Genomic DNA, 15,856 nt, shown 5'->3' on the forward strand with positions numbered 1-15,856 from the left:
TGCAAACTTGTTAGTTGTTATGTGGTGTGACTTGTGAGTTGTGAGGTCCTTTTTCTCCTAACCAGTTATAATTAGGGGTGTTCAAATCCAAACCGATCCAAATTAAATCGTCCATCTAATTCGATTCAAACCGAAAACCGATTAAAACCGCACTAATTTGGATTTGATTGGATTTTTTTTTGTAAATCGCTGGATTGGATCGGATTTCGGATCTACTTTTCATAACCGATCCAATCCAATTCAAATCGCACAATGTGCTATAATATTATTATTTTATTATTATATTTACAATTATACTTATAACATGTTCAATTTGTTATACATTTTTCTATTATTCATGTATTATTATTATTTAATAAATATTTTATGTTTAAAATGTTATTTATTTATTTATTTTAACTAACCTATAATTTTATTTCTATTGTTATGTTATGGTTGGCTTTTTAAGATATTGTTAAGACTTGTTATGTCATTGTTGATTATTTAAAATTTGATATTGAGACTTGTTATATGTATTTAATTTTTTTATTTAAAAAAACCGCAAATTCAAATCGATCCAAACCGCTTGTAATCGGATCGAATCGGATCGGATTTCCAAAAAAATTTCATCCAATTCAAACCGCACCGCACATAGATTAAGCGTTCGAATCAGATAACTTATTCCCTTAAAACCGAACCAAACCGCATCGCAAACACCCCTAGTTATAAACTTATAATCTCCTGTCTCTATTCTTCTTTGACTGGCTAGTTTCTCATTTCTCTACAAAAATCCTTCAATAGATTTATAATAACCAGATAACTACGGAGAAGCGAAAATGTAATTTATCTTATGTGTTAAATAGTTCGGACATAGTAGTGCCCTTTATCTATACAAATTTTTATATTCATGATTATTTTATGATAATATTATATTTCAATATAATTAATCTTGCGTGTGTGGATCTAGTCCATGCAAGTGATACAACTCGCGGTTTGAAAGACCCTAAAAATTTTAATATAATTAAAGATCTTGCTAATTGGGTATTCTCTTGGACGTTGGAAACATTGGTTAAGATTTTAAAATAAAAAATACATTAAAAATAAATATTTTAAATTTATTAATTAGTTGATCCTAATAATTAGTACATAAAATACTTAAAATATTAATTATTACGATGAGTAACCGGAGATTGTTGGGCTGGACTCACTGGGTTGGTCCGATCGTCTGAGGAAGGAAGCCTTCGAGCGGGTCTGCGTCTTGGGGGCCTCCGTCCGACTTGTGAGTATGAACGAATGGGGGTGGTACCTGCAAAGACACTCCGATGCCTAAGTCAGCAGGGGGTTAAGCAGGTTTAGAATATATATTGGAAGTTTCAGATACATGAGAGGTGTCAGTGTATTTATAGTGGTGAACCAATAACCACCGTTGAAGTAGTGCCACTTTTTAAGGGGAATAACCGTCCCTTTATCTTAGGGTGGTTGAGATATGGCTCTTGGAAGTGGTTAGAGAGATTCTAGGGGCAGTTATCCTCTTGAGGGAGGGTTTATCTACCAGCTGATCCTCGTACCGACTTCTTTAGAGTAAGTCGTGAAGATAGCCGACTTCGTGGCATCTGGTTTGTGCAGTGTGAGGCTCAACTCCTTTGGGTTGGGCCTTTTTACTTGGATCCTGGGCCTTAGCATTGGGCCAGGGTATGAACAGTGCCCCTACTCGAGCCCAATTTCTTTTAAGATTTTGGGTTCGAGTATTCTACCAGGGGATGTAGCCGACTTGGGAGGGAACCGACGTGTTTGTTTGGAACCGACGTGACTTTCGTGACTTTTGATTTTTCACAGTTACGTCTAATCAAACGTCGCGTCTGTTAGAGGTTCGCGTAGGTATTGATTACCTTGGTAACGGTGCACCCATTAATGACTGCCTCGTTTTTACCATTATGCCCCTAACGTGTTTATAAATACTTTCCCTCTCTTTCATTGTTTCGTTTCTGCGATTTTTCGAATTTCCTCTCCACCTGTTCGTGAAGCATTCTTGCGTTTGAAGGCTTTCATTTCCTCCAACCTTTTTCAGATAAATGTTAGATTTTTCTTCTTCTTCTTTTGCAACCTGCTTACTGTTTGCATGCTTTTATTTTGCGGATGGATAGGTTAATTCGTAGGTTTCTGTTTGATTCCGTACTTCCCCTTAGAGACCATGTTTTTTTATTTTCTTTTCTTTTTCCTTTGTAGGTTTTACCAAAACCCTTTTGAAAAGAAAGAAAATGTCTTCTGTTGAAAGTCTTGCTCAGTGGGTCGATGTTACGGTCCTGGGGGAGGAACCTTTGGTTGACACTGATTTTCTTACTGATCTTCGCACTCGCCACCGGCTCTGCACCTCTGATGAGGATGAGCCGAAGTATGAACTACTTGCCCCGGGTCCAAAAGACCGGGTCTGCTTTGGGAGGGCTTCGGAGGCAGCCCCTCATTTCTTTTTTATGTATGAGAGCATGCTTACCCGCCTGGGCGTTTTCCTTCCTTTTTCTGACTTTGAGATGGATGTTTTACGCCACTGCCGTGTTGCACCTACCCAGCTTCATCCTAATTCCTGGGGTTTTCTGAAAATTTATCAATTTGTCAGCCATGCTTTAGACTTTCCGACTTCCTTGAGGATTTTCTTTTTTCTCTTCCACATGACTAAGCCCTTCAGTGGGCAGAATAATAAACAACAATGGGTGTCCTTCCGAGCTATACAAGGTCGGAGGGTCTTCACCCTTTTTGACGAATCTTTTCATGACTTCAAAAATTATTTTTTCAAAGTGCAAGCTGTAGAGGGTCACCACCCCTTTTTCCTGGATGAGAATTCTTCCCCTCGCTTTCCTCTGTATTGGTTGGAGGCCTCCCCCTGTGAGAAATATGGTCTGGACGACCTGGATGAGATGGATGCAGCCATTGTGGGGTTCCTCCGAGAAGTATGGGGGAGGGCCCCATATCTGGATACTAAAAAATTTCTCCAAGGGTCTCCGACCTTTGTCCAAACACAATTAGGTAGCCTTTATTTGTTTTCTTGGATTTCCGATTTGTCTGACTGTCTTTTTCCGACTTGTCTGACCTCTTGGCTACTATTTGTTTTTACAGAGATGGCGAGGAGGAATTCGAATGAATCTTACCAGAGGGTCCAGGAGGCTAGGGCAAGGTCCCGGGCTAGGACTGGTGGTGCCAGGGCAGCTATCCCTCCCCCTCTTCCTCCTCGAAATTTGGGGACTCCTTCTGAACCTATTGTTATCTCTTCTTCTGCTCCTTCTCAGCCGTCCCCTCCCCCCGATCCTCCCCTGAGCCTGAAAGGAAGAAGCGCAAGGCTTTAGAGCCTAGTTCTTCTTTCGAGGGTGAAGCCAAGGTGGATGCCCCTGAATTTATCCGAAAGTACATCTATCCTCATGCCCGTATAGGCTTGGATGATGTTTCTATCCGGAACCACCTCACTATTCTGGCTCAGGAGAGTATCAGGGCGGCGGCGGTGTGCACCAAGTTTCTTGATATTTTCGAGAAGACTCCTCTTAGCTCTCTTGGTTCGTCCTCGAGGGCTAAAGAGTTGGAGGAGAGACTTCTTTTATATCAAGAACATGAGAAGAAGTTGAAGGAGGAGGTCGCCAAACTGGAGGAGGAGAGGAAGGATCTCCAGGAGAGGGAGAGCAAGTTGTAGGCCCAGTGCAACATGGAGGTCGGTTTAAGGCTGAAGGCGCAGGAGAGCTATTCAAGCCTTTTTGAGGACCTTGTGGTTGTGAAAAAAGATCTGCTGAATGCTCGGACTGCCTACACCGAGTTGGAGGACTCTATTGCCGAGGGATCTGAAGAGGCCTGGAGGATTTTTAAGGAGCAAGTCGGAGTCATTGCTCCTGGCTTGGATCTTTCTCCTTTAGATCCCGATAAGGTCGTCATTGATGGTGCTATAGTGACTCCTCCTGCTCCCCAAGTTGTTTCTGAGTCCGACTTGAAGACTCGGGGGCAGAGGATTATTGAGTCCCCTCCTCGCTCAAAGGATGCTCCGAGCTCTTCCAAGGTTCCTCCGACTTCCTCTCCGTCTCCTATGGATGCCTCTCTCCCTGGTCCTGACGCTGCTCCGACTATTCTTCCTGGTTCTGGTGGTGATCCGTCTACTCCTCTGAAAAAATAACTTTATTGGCTATATGGGGGTCCGGCCTGTGGGTCCCCCTTTTTTAAACTCTTTTATGTTTGTTTGTTGGTGGTGGTGGTGACTGAACAATTTTTTCTGGCCTTTTAAAGCCGTAAACAAAAAATATTTATAAATACCCTTTTTTGGATAAAGGTTTTAGTTTTTTAAAGAAATACCCTTTTTGGATAAGGGTTTTAAAGAAATACCCTTTTTGGATAAGGGTTTTTAGTTACCTTTTGCGTGTGCATGCTTTTCTGTTTGTAGTTTTTGAGAAACCCTCTTTTTTATCTTTTTAGTTTTGGAAAACTTTTTCCTGGCTGTCTGTCCTTTTGAGTTCCTCTTCGCTTTAAGGACAGCTTTTAAGATTTTTCCTAGGTTTTTCGATCTCTTTTTGATTATTCCTTATACTCAACTTTGTTTTATTGAGCTTCTATGACTTAGGTTATTTTTGCGACACGTTTTCTTTTTTACTCGGTTTTGTATTTCGACTTATAAGTCGGCATATCCCCGAGTTTCTCACGATCAACTTTTATAACCTCTTTACACCGACTTGTATATCGTCGTTTTATCCTGACGACCATCTAGGTCGGTTCATGGGATTTTCACGTTTTGTCGAGCTTAAGTCGGCGCGTTTCGTAGGAAAAAATAAACGAGAAGGAATTTATAAGAGATATTGTAAAAGATCTTTATTTATTGGGGAGGTACCTTACTGCTACTAAGGGCTTTTGACAGCCTATTTTCCCTTAGCCTCTACTATGATGCCTCGTTAAAAACCCTTCTCCAGAAAAAACCCTTTAACTTTCGGGAAAAAATCGTGAAGTTGGGAAAAGAGTACATCAGGGAGTAGAGTTCGCTTTTAACTGTAGTACATTTTCATATTACAAGCATGCCACGATCTTGGTAACTCGGCGCCGCTTAGGTCGGTCACTCTATAATAACCTTTTCCTAAGACCTCGCTGACTTTGTAGGGTCCTTTCCAGTTGGCAGCGAGTTTTCCTTCCTCCGACTTGTTGACTCCTATGTCGTTTCTGATTAAGACCAGATCGCTTAGTGCGAAACTTCTTTGAATGACTTTCTTGTTGTATCTGGTAGCCATCCTTTGCTTCAGCGCTGCTTCTCTTATCTGGGCTTGTTCTCGGACTTCGAGGAGCAATTCTAGCTCCTCTTTGTGCCCCTATATGTTTCCGATTTCATCATGGAGAATCACCCTTGGGCTTTGCTCGCTGATTTCTACTGGTATCATAGCTTCTATCCCATAGACAAGTCGGAAGGGCGTTTCTCCAGTGGCAGATTGGGGCGTTGTCCTGTAAGCCCATAACACTTGTGGGAGCTCCTCCGCCCAGGCTCCTTTTGCATCTTGTAGCCTTTTCTTTAATCCTGCTAGTATGACTTTGTTGGCTGCCTCGGCTTGTCCATTTGCTTGCGGGTGCTCCACCGAGGTGAACTGGTGTTTAATCTTCATACTGGCCACCAGACTTTTGAAGGTAGAGTCGGTGAACTGGGTTCCATTATCTGTAGTGATGGAATATGGTATCCCATATCTTGTGATGATATTCTTGTAGAGGAACCTCCGACTTCTTTGGGCTGTGATGGTAGCCAATGGCTCTACTTCTATCCACTTTGTGAAATAGTCTATTCCCACGATCAAGTATTTAACTTGTCCTGGCGCTTGGGAAAAGGGACCTAACAAATCCATTCCCCATTTTGCGAAGGGCCACGGAGAAGTTATATTGATGAGTTCCTCGGGGGGAGCCATGTGGAAGTTTGCATGCATTTGGCATGGTTGACATTTTTTCACAAATTCTGTGGCATCTTTCTGCAAGGTCGGCCAATAGAATCCAGCTCGGATTACTTTCCTGGCAAGCGACCTGGCTCCGAGATGATTTCCGCAAATCCCGCTGTGGACCTCCTCTAATACCTCGGTGGTTCTCGAGGTCGGTACGCACTTTAACAATGGTGTTGATATTCCTCTTCTATAGAGAATATTTTTCACCAGAGTGTAGTGTTGTGCTTCCCTCCGGATTCTCTTAGCCTCTTTTTCCTCTTTGGGGATGATGTCGAATTTCATGTATTCGACCAAGGGGTTCATCCATCCGAGGTTTAGTCCGGTTACCTCAAGGACCACTTGCGTTCCTCCGTTTTTACCACAGAGGGTTCTGGAGAGTTTCCTGGATCAGGCTTCTGTTATTCCCTCCTGGCTTGGTACTTGCTAACTTGGATAGGGCGTCTGCTCTGCTATTTAGATCCCGAGTTATATGTTTGATCTCGGTTTTCGCAAAGCGCCCAAGATGCTCCAGAGTTTTTTCCAAGTACCTCTTCATATTTGGATCTTTTGCCTGATACTCTCCACTTATCTGGGAGGCCACTACTTGGGAGTCGCTATATACCATCACTTTTGTAGCACCGACTTCTTCTGCCAGCTTTAACCCGGTAATTAGGGCTTCATATTCTGCCTGGTTATTTGAGGCTGGGAATTCAAATTTGAGGGAAACCTCTATTTGTGTTCCCCTTTCGTCCACTAATATTATGCCTGCACCGCTCCCTGTCTTATTTGAGGATCCATCTACATAGAGTTCCCATGTCGTTGGTTTTTCCTCTTGATCTCCTGCGTATTCTGCTACGAAGTCGGTAAGGCATTGGGCTTTAATTGCCGTCCGAGTTTCATACCTCAAGTTGAACTCGGAGAGCTCTATTGCCCATTGAACCATTCTCCCTGCAACATCCGTCTTTTGGAGGATTTGCTTCATGGGTTGGTTCGTGCGGACTCTTATTGTATGAGCTTGAAAGTAAGGTCGTAGCCTTCGTGAGGCTACCACTAAGGAGTAGGCAAACTTCTCTAGTTTGTGGTACCTTAGCTCGGGGCCTTGTAGAACTTTGCTGATGAAATACACTGGATGCTGACCGACCTCGTCTTCTCTTATTAGGGCTGACGCGACAGCCTTGTTTGCTACAGATAAGTATAGGACGAGGTCTTCTCCAACTATAGGTCGGGTCAGAATCGGGGGTTGACTCAAGAATCTTTTGAACTCCTGGAACGCCTCTTCGCATTCAGGAGTCCATTCGAACTGACATCCCTTTCTCAGTAAGGAGAACAATGGAAGGAATTTTAGTGCTGACCCTGCCAAGAATCTGGAGAGGGCTGCAAGTCGGCCGTTTAGCTGCTGGACCTCTCTTAAGCAAGTCGGGCTTTTCATTTCCAGGATGGCTCTACACTTATCGGGATTTGCTTCGATCCCCCTCTGTGTCAGCATGAACCCTAAAAATTTTCCAGCTTCCACCGCGAAGGTACACTTTGTGGGATTTAGTCTCATCCCGTGTGACCTTATGGTGTCAAATACTTGCGAGAGGTCTGAAAAGAGGTTGACTTCTTCCTTGATTTTTACTAGCATGTCATCGACGTAGACCTCCATTAAGCTTCCAAGGTGGGGAGCGAACACCTTATTCATCAGCCTCTGATATGTGGCCCCTGCATTTTTCAATCCAAATGGCATGACCACATAGCAAAATTTGGCTCTGGGTGTGATGAATGATGTCTTCTCCTGGTCTGGCTCGTACATCGGGATTTGGTTATACCCCGAGTAGGCATCCATGAACGATAAGTATTGATATCCCGAGCTGGAGTCTACTAGGGTATCGATACTTGGTAGTGGATAAGGGTCCTTGGGACATGCCTTATTTAAATCGGTATAGTCGACACACATTCTCCATTTGCCATTTTGTTTTTTGACTAGCACTACGTTAGCTAGCCATGTTGGGTATTTGACTTCTCTGATGAAGCCGGCTTCTAGGAGCGCTTGTACTTGTTCTTCTATTACTAGGGCTCGTTCTGGGCCGAGCTTGCGTCTTCTCTGTTGTACAGGTCGGGACCCTGGGTATACCGAGAGCTTGTGGGACATAAGCTCGGGGTCTATCCCGGGCATGTCGGAGGCTTTCCAGGCAAAGAGGTCGGAATTGTCTCTTAGGAGCTTAATCAACCCTTGCTTTAGGGCTTCCCCTAGGTTGGCTCCTATGTTGGTGTTTTTTCCTTCCTCTTTGCCGACCTGTATTTCCTCAGTTTTTCCTCCCGGCTGTGGACGCAGCTCTTCTCGGGCCCTTGCACCGCCGAGCTCTATGGTGTGGACTTCTCTGCTTTTTCCTCTCAGATTCAGGCTTTCATTGTAGCATTTCCTTGCCAATTTCTGATCTTCTCTCACCGTTGCTATTCCTGCTGAGGTTGGGAATTTCATGCAAAGGTGGGGAGTGGATACCACTGCTCTGAGTCGATTAAGGGTAGCTCTGCCAATTAAAGCATTATATGCTGACCCTACGTCGATGACTATGAAGTCTACACTCAGAGCCTTGGATTTTTCCCCCTTTACAAAAGTGGTGTGGAGGGGCAAAAATCCCAGTGGTTTTATCGGCGTGTCACCTAGTCCGTACAAGGTGTCGGGGTAGGCTCTTAATTCTTTCTCATCCAACCCTAGTTTGTCAAAAGCGGGCTTGAAAAGGATGTCCGCTGAGCTTCCTTGGTCTACTAGGGTTCTATGGAGATGGGCATTGGCTAGGATCATAGTAATTACCACTGGGTCATCGTGCCCAGGGATTATTCCTTACCCATCTTCTCTTGTGAATGAAATGGTGGGAAGGTCGGATGACTCTCCTCCGACCTGGTAGACTCGCTTGAGATGTCTTTTGTGAGAGGACTTGGTGAGTCCCCCTCCCGCGAATCCTCCTGAGATCATATGGATATGTCTCTCCGGGGTCTGCGGTGGTGGGTCTCTTCTATCCATATCGTCTCGCTTTCTCTTCCCATGACCGTCCGACCTTTCTATGAGATATCTGTCGAGCCGACCTTCTCTAGCCAGCTTTTCTATCACATTTTTATGGTCGTAACAGTCATTTGTCGAGTGACCATATATTTTATGGTACTCACAGTAGTCGCTGCGACTCCATCCTTTTTTATTTTTAATAGGTCTGGGAGGAGGCAGTCTTTCGGTATTGCAAATCTCTCTGTATACATCCACTATGGAAACCTTTAGAGGAGTATAAGAGTGATATTTTCTTGGTCTATCGAGACCGAGTTCTTCCTTCTTTTTGGGTTCCCTCTCCCTCTCTTTTGTTGAAGGGAGATGCCCAGGTCGCCAACTCGAATCTCTCAGCCTAGCATTCTCCTCCATGTTGATGTACTTTTCAGCTCTTTCCTGTACATCACTTAAGGAGGTGGGGTGTCTTTTTGATATGGACTGTGAGAAGGGACCTTCTCTAAGCCCATTGACTAACCCCATGATGACTGCCTCGGTGGGCAGGTCTTGGATTTCTAAACATGCTTTGTTGAACCTTTCCAATAGGCTCGTAAGGATTCTCCGACCTCCTGCTTTATCCCCAGGAGGCTTGGCGCATGTTTTACTTTGTCTTTCTGGATGAAGAACCTCATCAAGAACTTCCTTGAGAGGTCTTCAAAACTGGTGACCGACCTCGGGGGGAGGCTGTCGAACCACTTCATCGCCGCTTTCGACAAGGTTGTCGGGAAAGCTTTGCATCGCATAGCATCAGAAGCATCAGCCAGGTACATCCGACTTTTAAAGTTGCTTAAATGATGCTTCGGATTTGTGGTTCCGTCATAGAGGTCCATATCGGGGCTTTTAAAGTTTCTTGGAACTTTTGCCCTCATTATGTCCTCACTAAAAAGATCCTCCCCTCATGGGGGCGACTCTTCTCTATCGTCATGGGAGTTCCGACCTTTGAGGGAGGATTCTAACTTTAAGAGTTTCTTCTCTAACTCTTTTCGTCGATCCATCTCCTCTTTTAGGTGCTTTTCTATCTCCCTTTGTCGCTCCCGTTCTTGTTCTAGCTGTTCCAAGCGACTTTGGTGGACATGGACTAATCCATAAGTTCAGTTGCGTGGGACTGTCCGTCCTTCTCCGAATCGCGCCCTTCTTAGGAATTCACCTTTGGAGTTTTAACTCCGGAGGTACCCTCTCTGTGTTGATCGTTGGTTCCCTAGTGGAGGGTTAGGTCCACATCATTATTTCCGGTGTCCAGATTCTCTTGTTCAGAATCTGTCTCCACATGACCCTCCTCAGGGATCTGTCCGCCATCAATGGTTGATCTCTCGGGTCCCCGGCAACGGCGCCAATGTTACGATGGGTAACCGGAGATTGTTGGGCTGGACTCACTGGGTTGGCCCGATCGTCTGAGGAAGGAAGCCTTCGAGCGGGTCTGCGTCTTAGGGGCCTCCGTCCGACTTGTGAGTATGAACGAATGGGGGGTGGTACCTGCAAAGACACTCCGATGCCTAAGTCAGCAGGGGGTTAAGCAGGTTTAGAATATATATTGGAACTTCTAGATACCTGAGAGGTGTCAGTGTATTTATAGTGGTGAACCAATAACCACCGTTGAAGTAGTGCCACTTTTTAAGGGGAATAACCGTCCCTTTATCTTAGGGTGGTTGAGATATGGCTCTTGGAAGTGGTTAGAGAGATTTTAGGGGCAGTTATTCTCTTGAGGGAGTGTTTATCTGCCAGCTGATCCTCGTACCGACTTCTTTAGAGCAAGTCGTGAAGATAGCCGACTTCGTGGCATCTGGTTTGTGCAGTGTGAGGCTCAACTCCTTTGGGTTGGGCCTTTTTACTTGAATCCTGGGTCTTAGCATTAGGGTAGGGTATGAACATTAATGTTTCTAATAAAACCTTTTCTGTAATTATTTCTTAAAAATGACTTTTAAATAAGAATAAAAAAACTATACTATTTAAGTTATAGTTAGTTAGCAATACCAATTTACTTTTTTATCAAAATTAAATTTATAAATTCAATTTAATAAAAGCATGTTATCCAACCATATTTTGGTAATGCATACCGCCAAGAAGCTATTGAATCTGCAGAATGTGCAGCTGTGTGTGACTCTGACTGAGTGATGATGACATCAGCAAGAGGAGGAAGACCCTCTTCGAGTTCAGCACCAACCTATTCATGGGCGCCGACAACGTTTGTGTCAGCATCGGGCAAGAGGATACATAGGGAGATGGTGGAGCTCAACAACGACCCTCCTCCACACTGCTCTGCCGGCCCCAAGGACGATAACCTCTATCACGGGATCGCCACCATCATTGGCCCCCTGGTCTGCTCTGCTATGCTATGCTATTTCAATTCAATATCTTTCATTTCAATAACCATTCAAATCTTAAATCCATATCTGCTCCCTCTCTCTCTCTCTTTCACTTGTCTACAGGAACTGCATACCAAGGTGGCATATTTTTCCTTGACATCATATTTCTTTCTGATTATCCCTTCAACCCTCCCCAGGTACTCCTAATTGATTATCTTCACCATGTTTTGTTTGCTAGAATTAGATTACATAATCCCGTAAACTGATTTTATTCTGAGTAATTTAATATGTAAGTCCTGCCTTGAATTCTTTTAACTGTTTTAGGTAGTATTCAAAACTCGCATTTACCACTGCAATGTTGACACTGATGGCCATGTTAGTCTCGGAATGTTGAAGGATGGTTGGAGTCCAGCACTAACCATTACCAAAGTGCTAACTGCAATTAGATCACTTTTGACAAATAATCCTGACCCTTGTAAGTTCTTCCGCTCTCTTCTCAACCTCACAATGTGGAATGGATTCACTTAAGAGTTATGATGATGGTTGTTCCAGATAAAGCTGTTGTCCCTGGCATTGCTCACTTGTATTTAGAAAACAAAGCAAAACATGATATTGTTGCTGGAGAGTGGACTGCTCGATTTGCCAAGTGAATTGTTCAAGCCTTTTAACTCCTTCTTTTGTATCATGTTCTTTAATGATGTCTATATGTGAATACTAGTTCATACTTGTATCTCCTTCTCACTAGCTTCAGTAATAACATAAGCAAGATGATGTTATTCTCGAACTTAATCTATGTTTTCAATTTGTGATTAGCAATCAATCTACTACTTGTCAACCTCAATCATCATATGGAATGTTATGTATTCACATAGTGTCTAGTATATTGAGCCAACTCATACTATTGCACTGTTAGATTAGGTTTGGGACTTAAGACGGGATTTGTCATAATACTTAGTGTATCATAGTTGCTCAGTCCATTGGGCAAAAAGAAAAGTTAACAAGTAATGGATTTAGTTAAAGAGTTCCTTGATGATTAGTTAAGAGAATGAAAGTGGAAAGTTTTGGTTTTCTAATGCATTTAATGCATCAAAAACTTAAAAACTTTACATTTGGTTTATATTTTTTTATTTAATTTTTCTATTTTAGTATCTTTGAAGAGTTTCTTTAGAGTATTTGTTAGCATAATTGTTCCTTCAATGTATTTTCTTTTCACTGATTAGAATATTCATTTTTGAAAAACAAAAAAGTTATGGCAATTAAAATGCCTGTGCATTTTGAGAATTTTACAGCATGTCCCTTTCCTTCAGCCCCCAAATGACCACATCCTCAAGCCACCGCCACTATACAATCATCAGAGTTCTTGAATTTTTCTAAAAATTTTCAATCACCATTTGTGTTGAGAAGTCTACAAAATGGAATAGAATTTGTCCATAGATCGGGGGCCTTTAGCATCTCCATGAAATAACTTTTTCCATATTGGAAAGAACTCGCATATTCTTCAAGGAAGGAATATTTCTTTCTCCAAGTAAATTATAGCAATTAGATACTACTACAATATAAGAACAATTTTCTATGAAATGAGGAATTTTTTAAAAAGAAAACGGAAAGGAAAGAAAATTCTTCTCTCAATGGGAATAAAGTAACCCAAAAAAAAGGAAAAAGGTAGAAATTTCCACCTTTTTTTTTAGTATAGGGCTATGGGCCATGAAGTTGGGATCACGAGGTATATGAGGACAAATTACATTGCCCCCATTGCCGTATTTGATAAATGCAGTCTTGCAGACACAGGCATTGCTATGATTGACTACTTACTTGGCAAGGCATGTGGTATTCAGATTTGAGAACAACAAATTGTATTATCTTTTGTTGCATATATCAATTAGAGTTTTTTTTTTTTTTTTAAATTTCTTTTTATCTTTTATCTTGAGTAAGATACTAATAGCATCCATAAAAAATGGTTGTTTCTTTATAGAGTAAAGTATCATTTATGTCCCTAACGTTTGGGGTAAGTCTCAAACATATCCCTAACGTTTTAAACGTCCTATTTGTGTCCCAAACGTTTTTAAATGTAGTCAATGTTATCCTTCCGTCAAAATGAGAAACATTTCGCTAACGCCGTTACCTACGTGGATGCTGAGGTTGTAAGCCCAAAGCGTTAGGGAGACACGTCTGCCTCTTCGCGCCCATTATACCATTCACTGAAGGAAATACGAAACGTTGAAGAAACAGAGCACCTCAACGCTAGTGTGTTCCTTCTGGTTCTCCTCACCACACACGTCTGACACCTCTTCGAGGGTGATCGCAGGGAGGGGCTACAAGGTTGTTGGCGAGTTGCGGTTGCTTGTGTTGCATGAAAGATCGCACCTTTGGTCTGGCGACAGAGAGGTTTCCTTCGACCAGGTATGTACTAGGAAGAAATTTTGTTTCTTGGGTTTGTATGTAGTAGTTTGATGAAGAACAAAGGTCATATAGGAGATTGTTTACACGTTAGGGTTTATTTGAATTCATGTATTCCCAGAGAAATGTTCGCTGCGTACGTTAGTTAGGGCATGAAATGACTTGTTTTTGGTTTATCAATATGTGCTTATGAATTTACTAGTTTCACTTTGCTGATCTGATGTAACAGGGTCTGTAGTTTTTAGGATGAGTTATTTTAGTGTGACAGTTTACCACCATGGAAGCTTTGGTCTTGAAGGTGGGCTTTTGAAGTATTTGGGTGGGGAGACAACTGTGATAGACTACTGTAATGAAGATGAGTGGAGCCTGATTGAGGTTTATGACATAGTAAGCAGACAAGGGTATCTGAAAAAAGACATTGCAGCAATGTGGTACAAATCACTGAGAGGGAGTACAGAAGAAGGCTTAAGGATGCTGCGAACAGACAAAGATGCAATGGATATGGCTAATATTGGGGTTAGGGAGGATATGGTGGAGCTGTATGTAGTTCATAAACCTAGTGATATCCATGAAGAGGTTGAAGATGTAGACATCTTAGGGAGTACTGAAACTACCATGCAGGAGCAGGCTTGTGGCTCTAATGGGCCAGGCCCAATTGTAACCTTTGAGGCCCATTCAGCAAGACATGTGGAGACAAATTCTGGCCCAACTGTGGAGGAAGTGAATGTGGGTGAGAAAGATGGCAATGATGAATCAGATGAGGAAGAAGAGGGTAGTGATGGCAGCGAGGACGAGGACTATACTCCCAAGGGTGGTGTAGATGACAGTAGTGATTCATGGAGTTCTGATTCCAGAAATGGTTACTGCTCAGAAGATAGTGTAGCTGAGGTTGTGTTTGGGGACAGTGATGATGATAAGGAAGGGGCTGAGGGGTTAGTTGATGTTGACATCAGGGTAGGGGATACAAGAGAGGCTGGCACAACTGAAACCCAAACTGATGCAGCAAAAGAGAGCAGGGGTGACAATGACAGAGGTAAGGAGAAGGTTGCTGCAGGTTTAGGGGATGAGGAAGAAGGATATGAATCTGAAGATTTTCTTGATGTGCCTATTGTTGGTGATGATGAGGATGATAACAATGTTGCCAAGAGGTATCCTTTGCACAAGCAGCTAAAGGACATGAGTGAGTACAAGTGGGAGATTGGGACTCTATATGTATCAAGAGAGGAGTTTAAGGATTGTGCTACTGCCTATGCTGTTCATACTGGGAGGGGTTTGAGGTTTGATAAGGTTGATCTTCGGAGAGTGAAAGTCATTTGCGTAGAGGGTTGTAACTGGTTTGCATACTGTGGGAAGATGAAGAATGAGCAAACATGGCAACTAACCAGCTGCCACAACAAGCATAGCTGTTCTAGGGAGTTGAAAATTGGGATTATGCATGCAAAATGGTTGAGCAAGGTGTTTCTGAACAAAATTGCTGAGAATCCAAAGATAAAGCTGTCCACACTAATGAAGAAGGCATACAGTAAGTGGAATGTAGAGCTGACTAAGTCTAAAGCTGCCCGGGTTAAGCAGTTTGCTCTTGATGAGTTACAAGGAACGTACATAGAGCAGTATCGGAGGCTCTATGACTACTGTCATGAATTGCTGAGGTCTAACCCAGGTTCTACAGTGAAGTTGCAAGTGGAGAGACCACCAGAGTTTGCTTCAGAGAGACCAAAACCTGGTGTGGATTTAAGGCCTAAGTTTCAGAGACTCTATGTGTGCCTTGATGCATGCAAGAAGAGCTTCATGGCTTGCCGTCCAATAATTTGCCTGGACGGGTGCTTCATCAAGACACCATATGGAGGTCAGCTTCTCACTGCTATTGGCTGGGACCCGAACGACCAGATGCTGCCAATAGCCTATGCAGTGGTTGAAGCAGAGACGAAGGACACATGGACCTGGTTCCTTACCAATCTGTGTGATGACTTTGGCTATGACAAGATAAGGAGCTGCACCTTCATGTCTGACCAACAGAAGGTACTTGTTTCTAAACTTAGTTTTAAGGACCTACTTTATTGAACCTACTATTAGTTTTAGTTGTGTGTGCTGCTGTTTGAACTGTAGGGTTAAGGTTTTGTAGTGTATGCTGGTGTTTGAATTGTAGGGTTAAAATATTTGTAGTGTATGCTGGTGTTTGAATTGCATGAGGAAGTGTTTGTAGTGTATGCTTTAGGGTCTGAATTGTAATGAGTTACTGAATTACTGCA

The 15,856-nt window shown here is 42.9% G+C and overlaps 2 protein-coding genes across 2 annotated transcripts; both read left to right on the top strand.

The window, feature by feature from the left end:
- Nucleotides 1–10,967: 10,967 nt before the first annotated feature.
- LOC107612102 (constitutive photomorphogenesis protein 10-like) lies at nt 10,968–11,971 on the top strand. Its single transcript, XM_088497339.1, has 4 exons — nt 10,968–11,220; nt 11,331–11,407; nt 11,535–11,685; nt 11,763–11,971. Exons 1-4 carry the CDS (start codon nt 11,019–11,021, stop codon nt 11,858–11,860), a joined length of 528 nt encoding a protein of 175 aa, XP_088353465.1. The 5' UTR covers nt 10,968–11,018; the 3' UTR covers nt 11,861–11,971.
- A 1,882-nt stretch (nt 11,972–13,853) lies between these two features.
- On the top strand, nt 13,854–15,668 carry LOC148547097 (uncharacterized). The gene has a single exon (XM_088496021.1). The coding sequence runs from the start codon at nt 13,854–13,856 to the stop codon at nt 15,666–15,668; it is 1,815 nt and encodes a 604-aa protein (XP_088352147.1).
- Nucleotides 15,669–15,856: the final 188 nt, after the last annotated feature.

The sequence above is a fragment of the Arachis ipaensis genome, chromosome B8, assembly GCF_059453495.1.
Source record: "Arachis ipaensis isolate K30076 ecotype BB chromosome B8, ASM5945349v1, whole genome shotgun sequence".
NCBI lineage: Eukaryota > Viridiplantae > Streptophyta > Magnoliopsida > Fabales > Fabaceae > Arachis > Arachis ipaensis.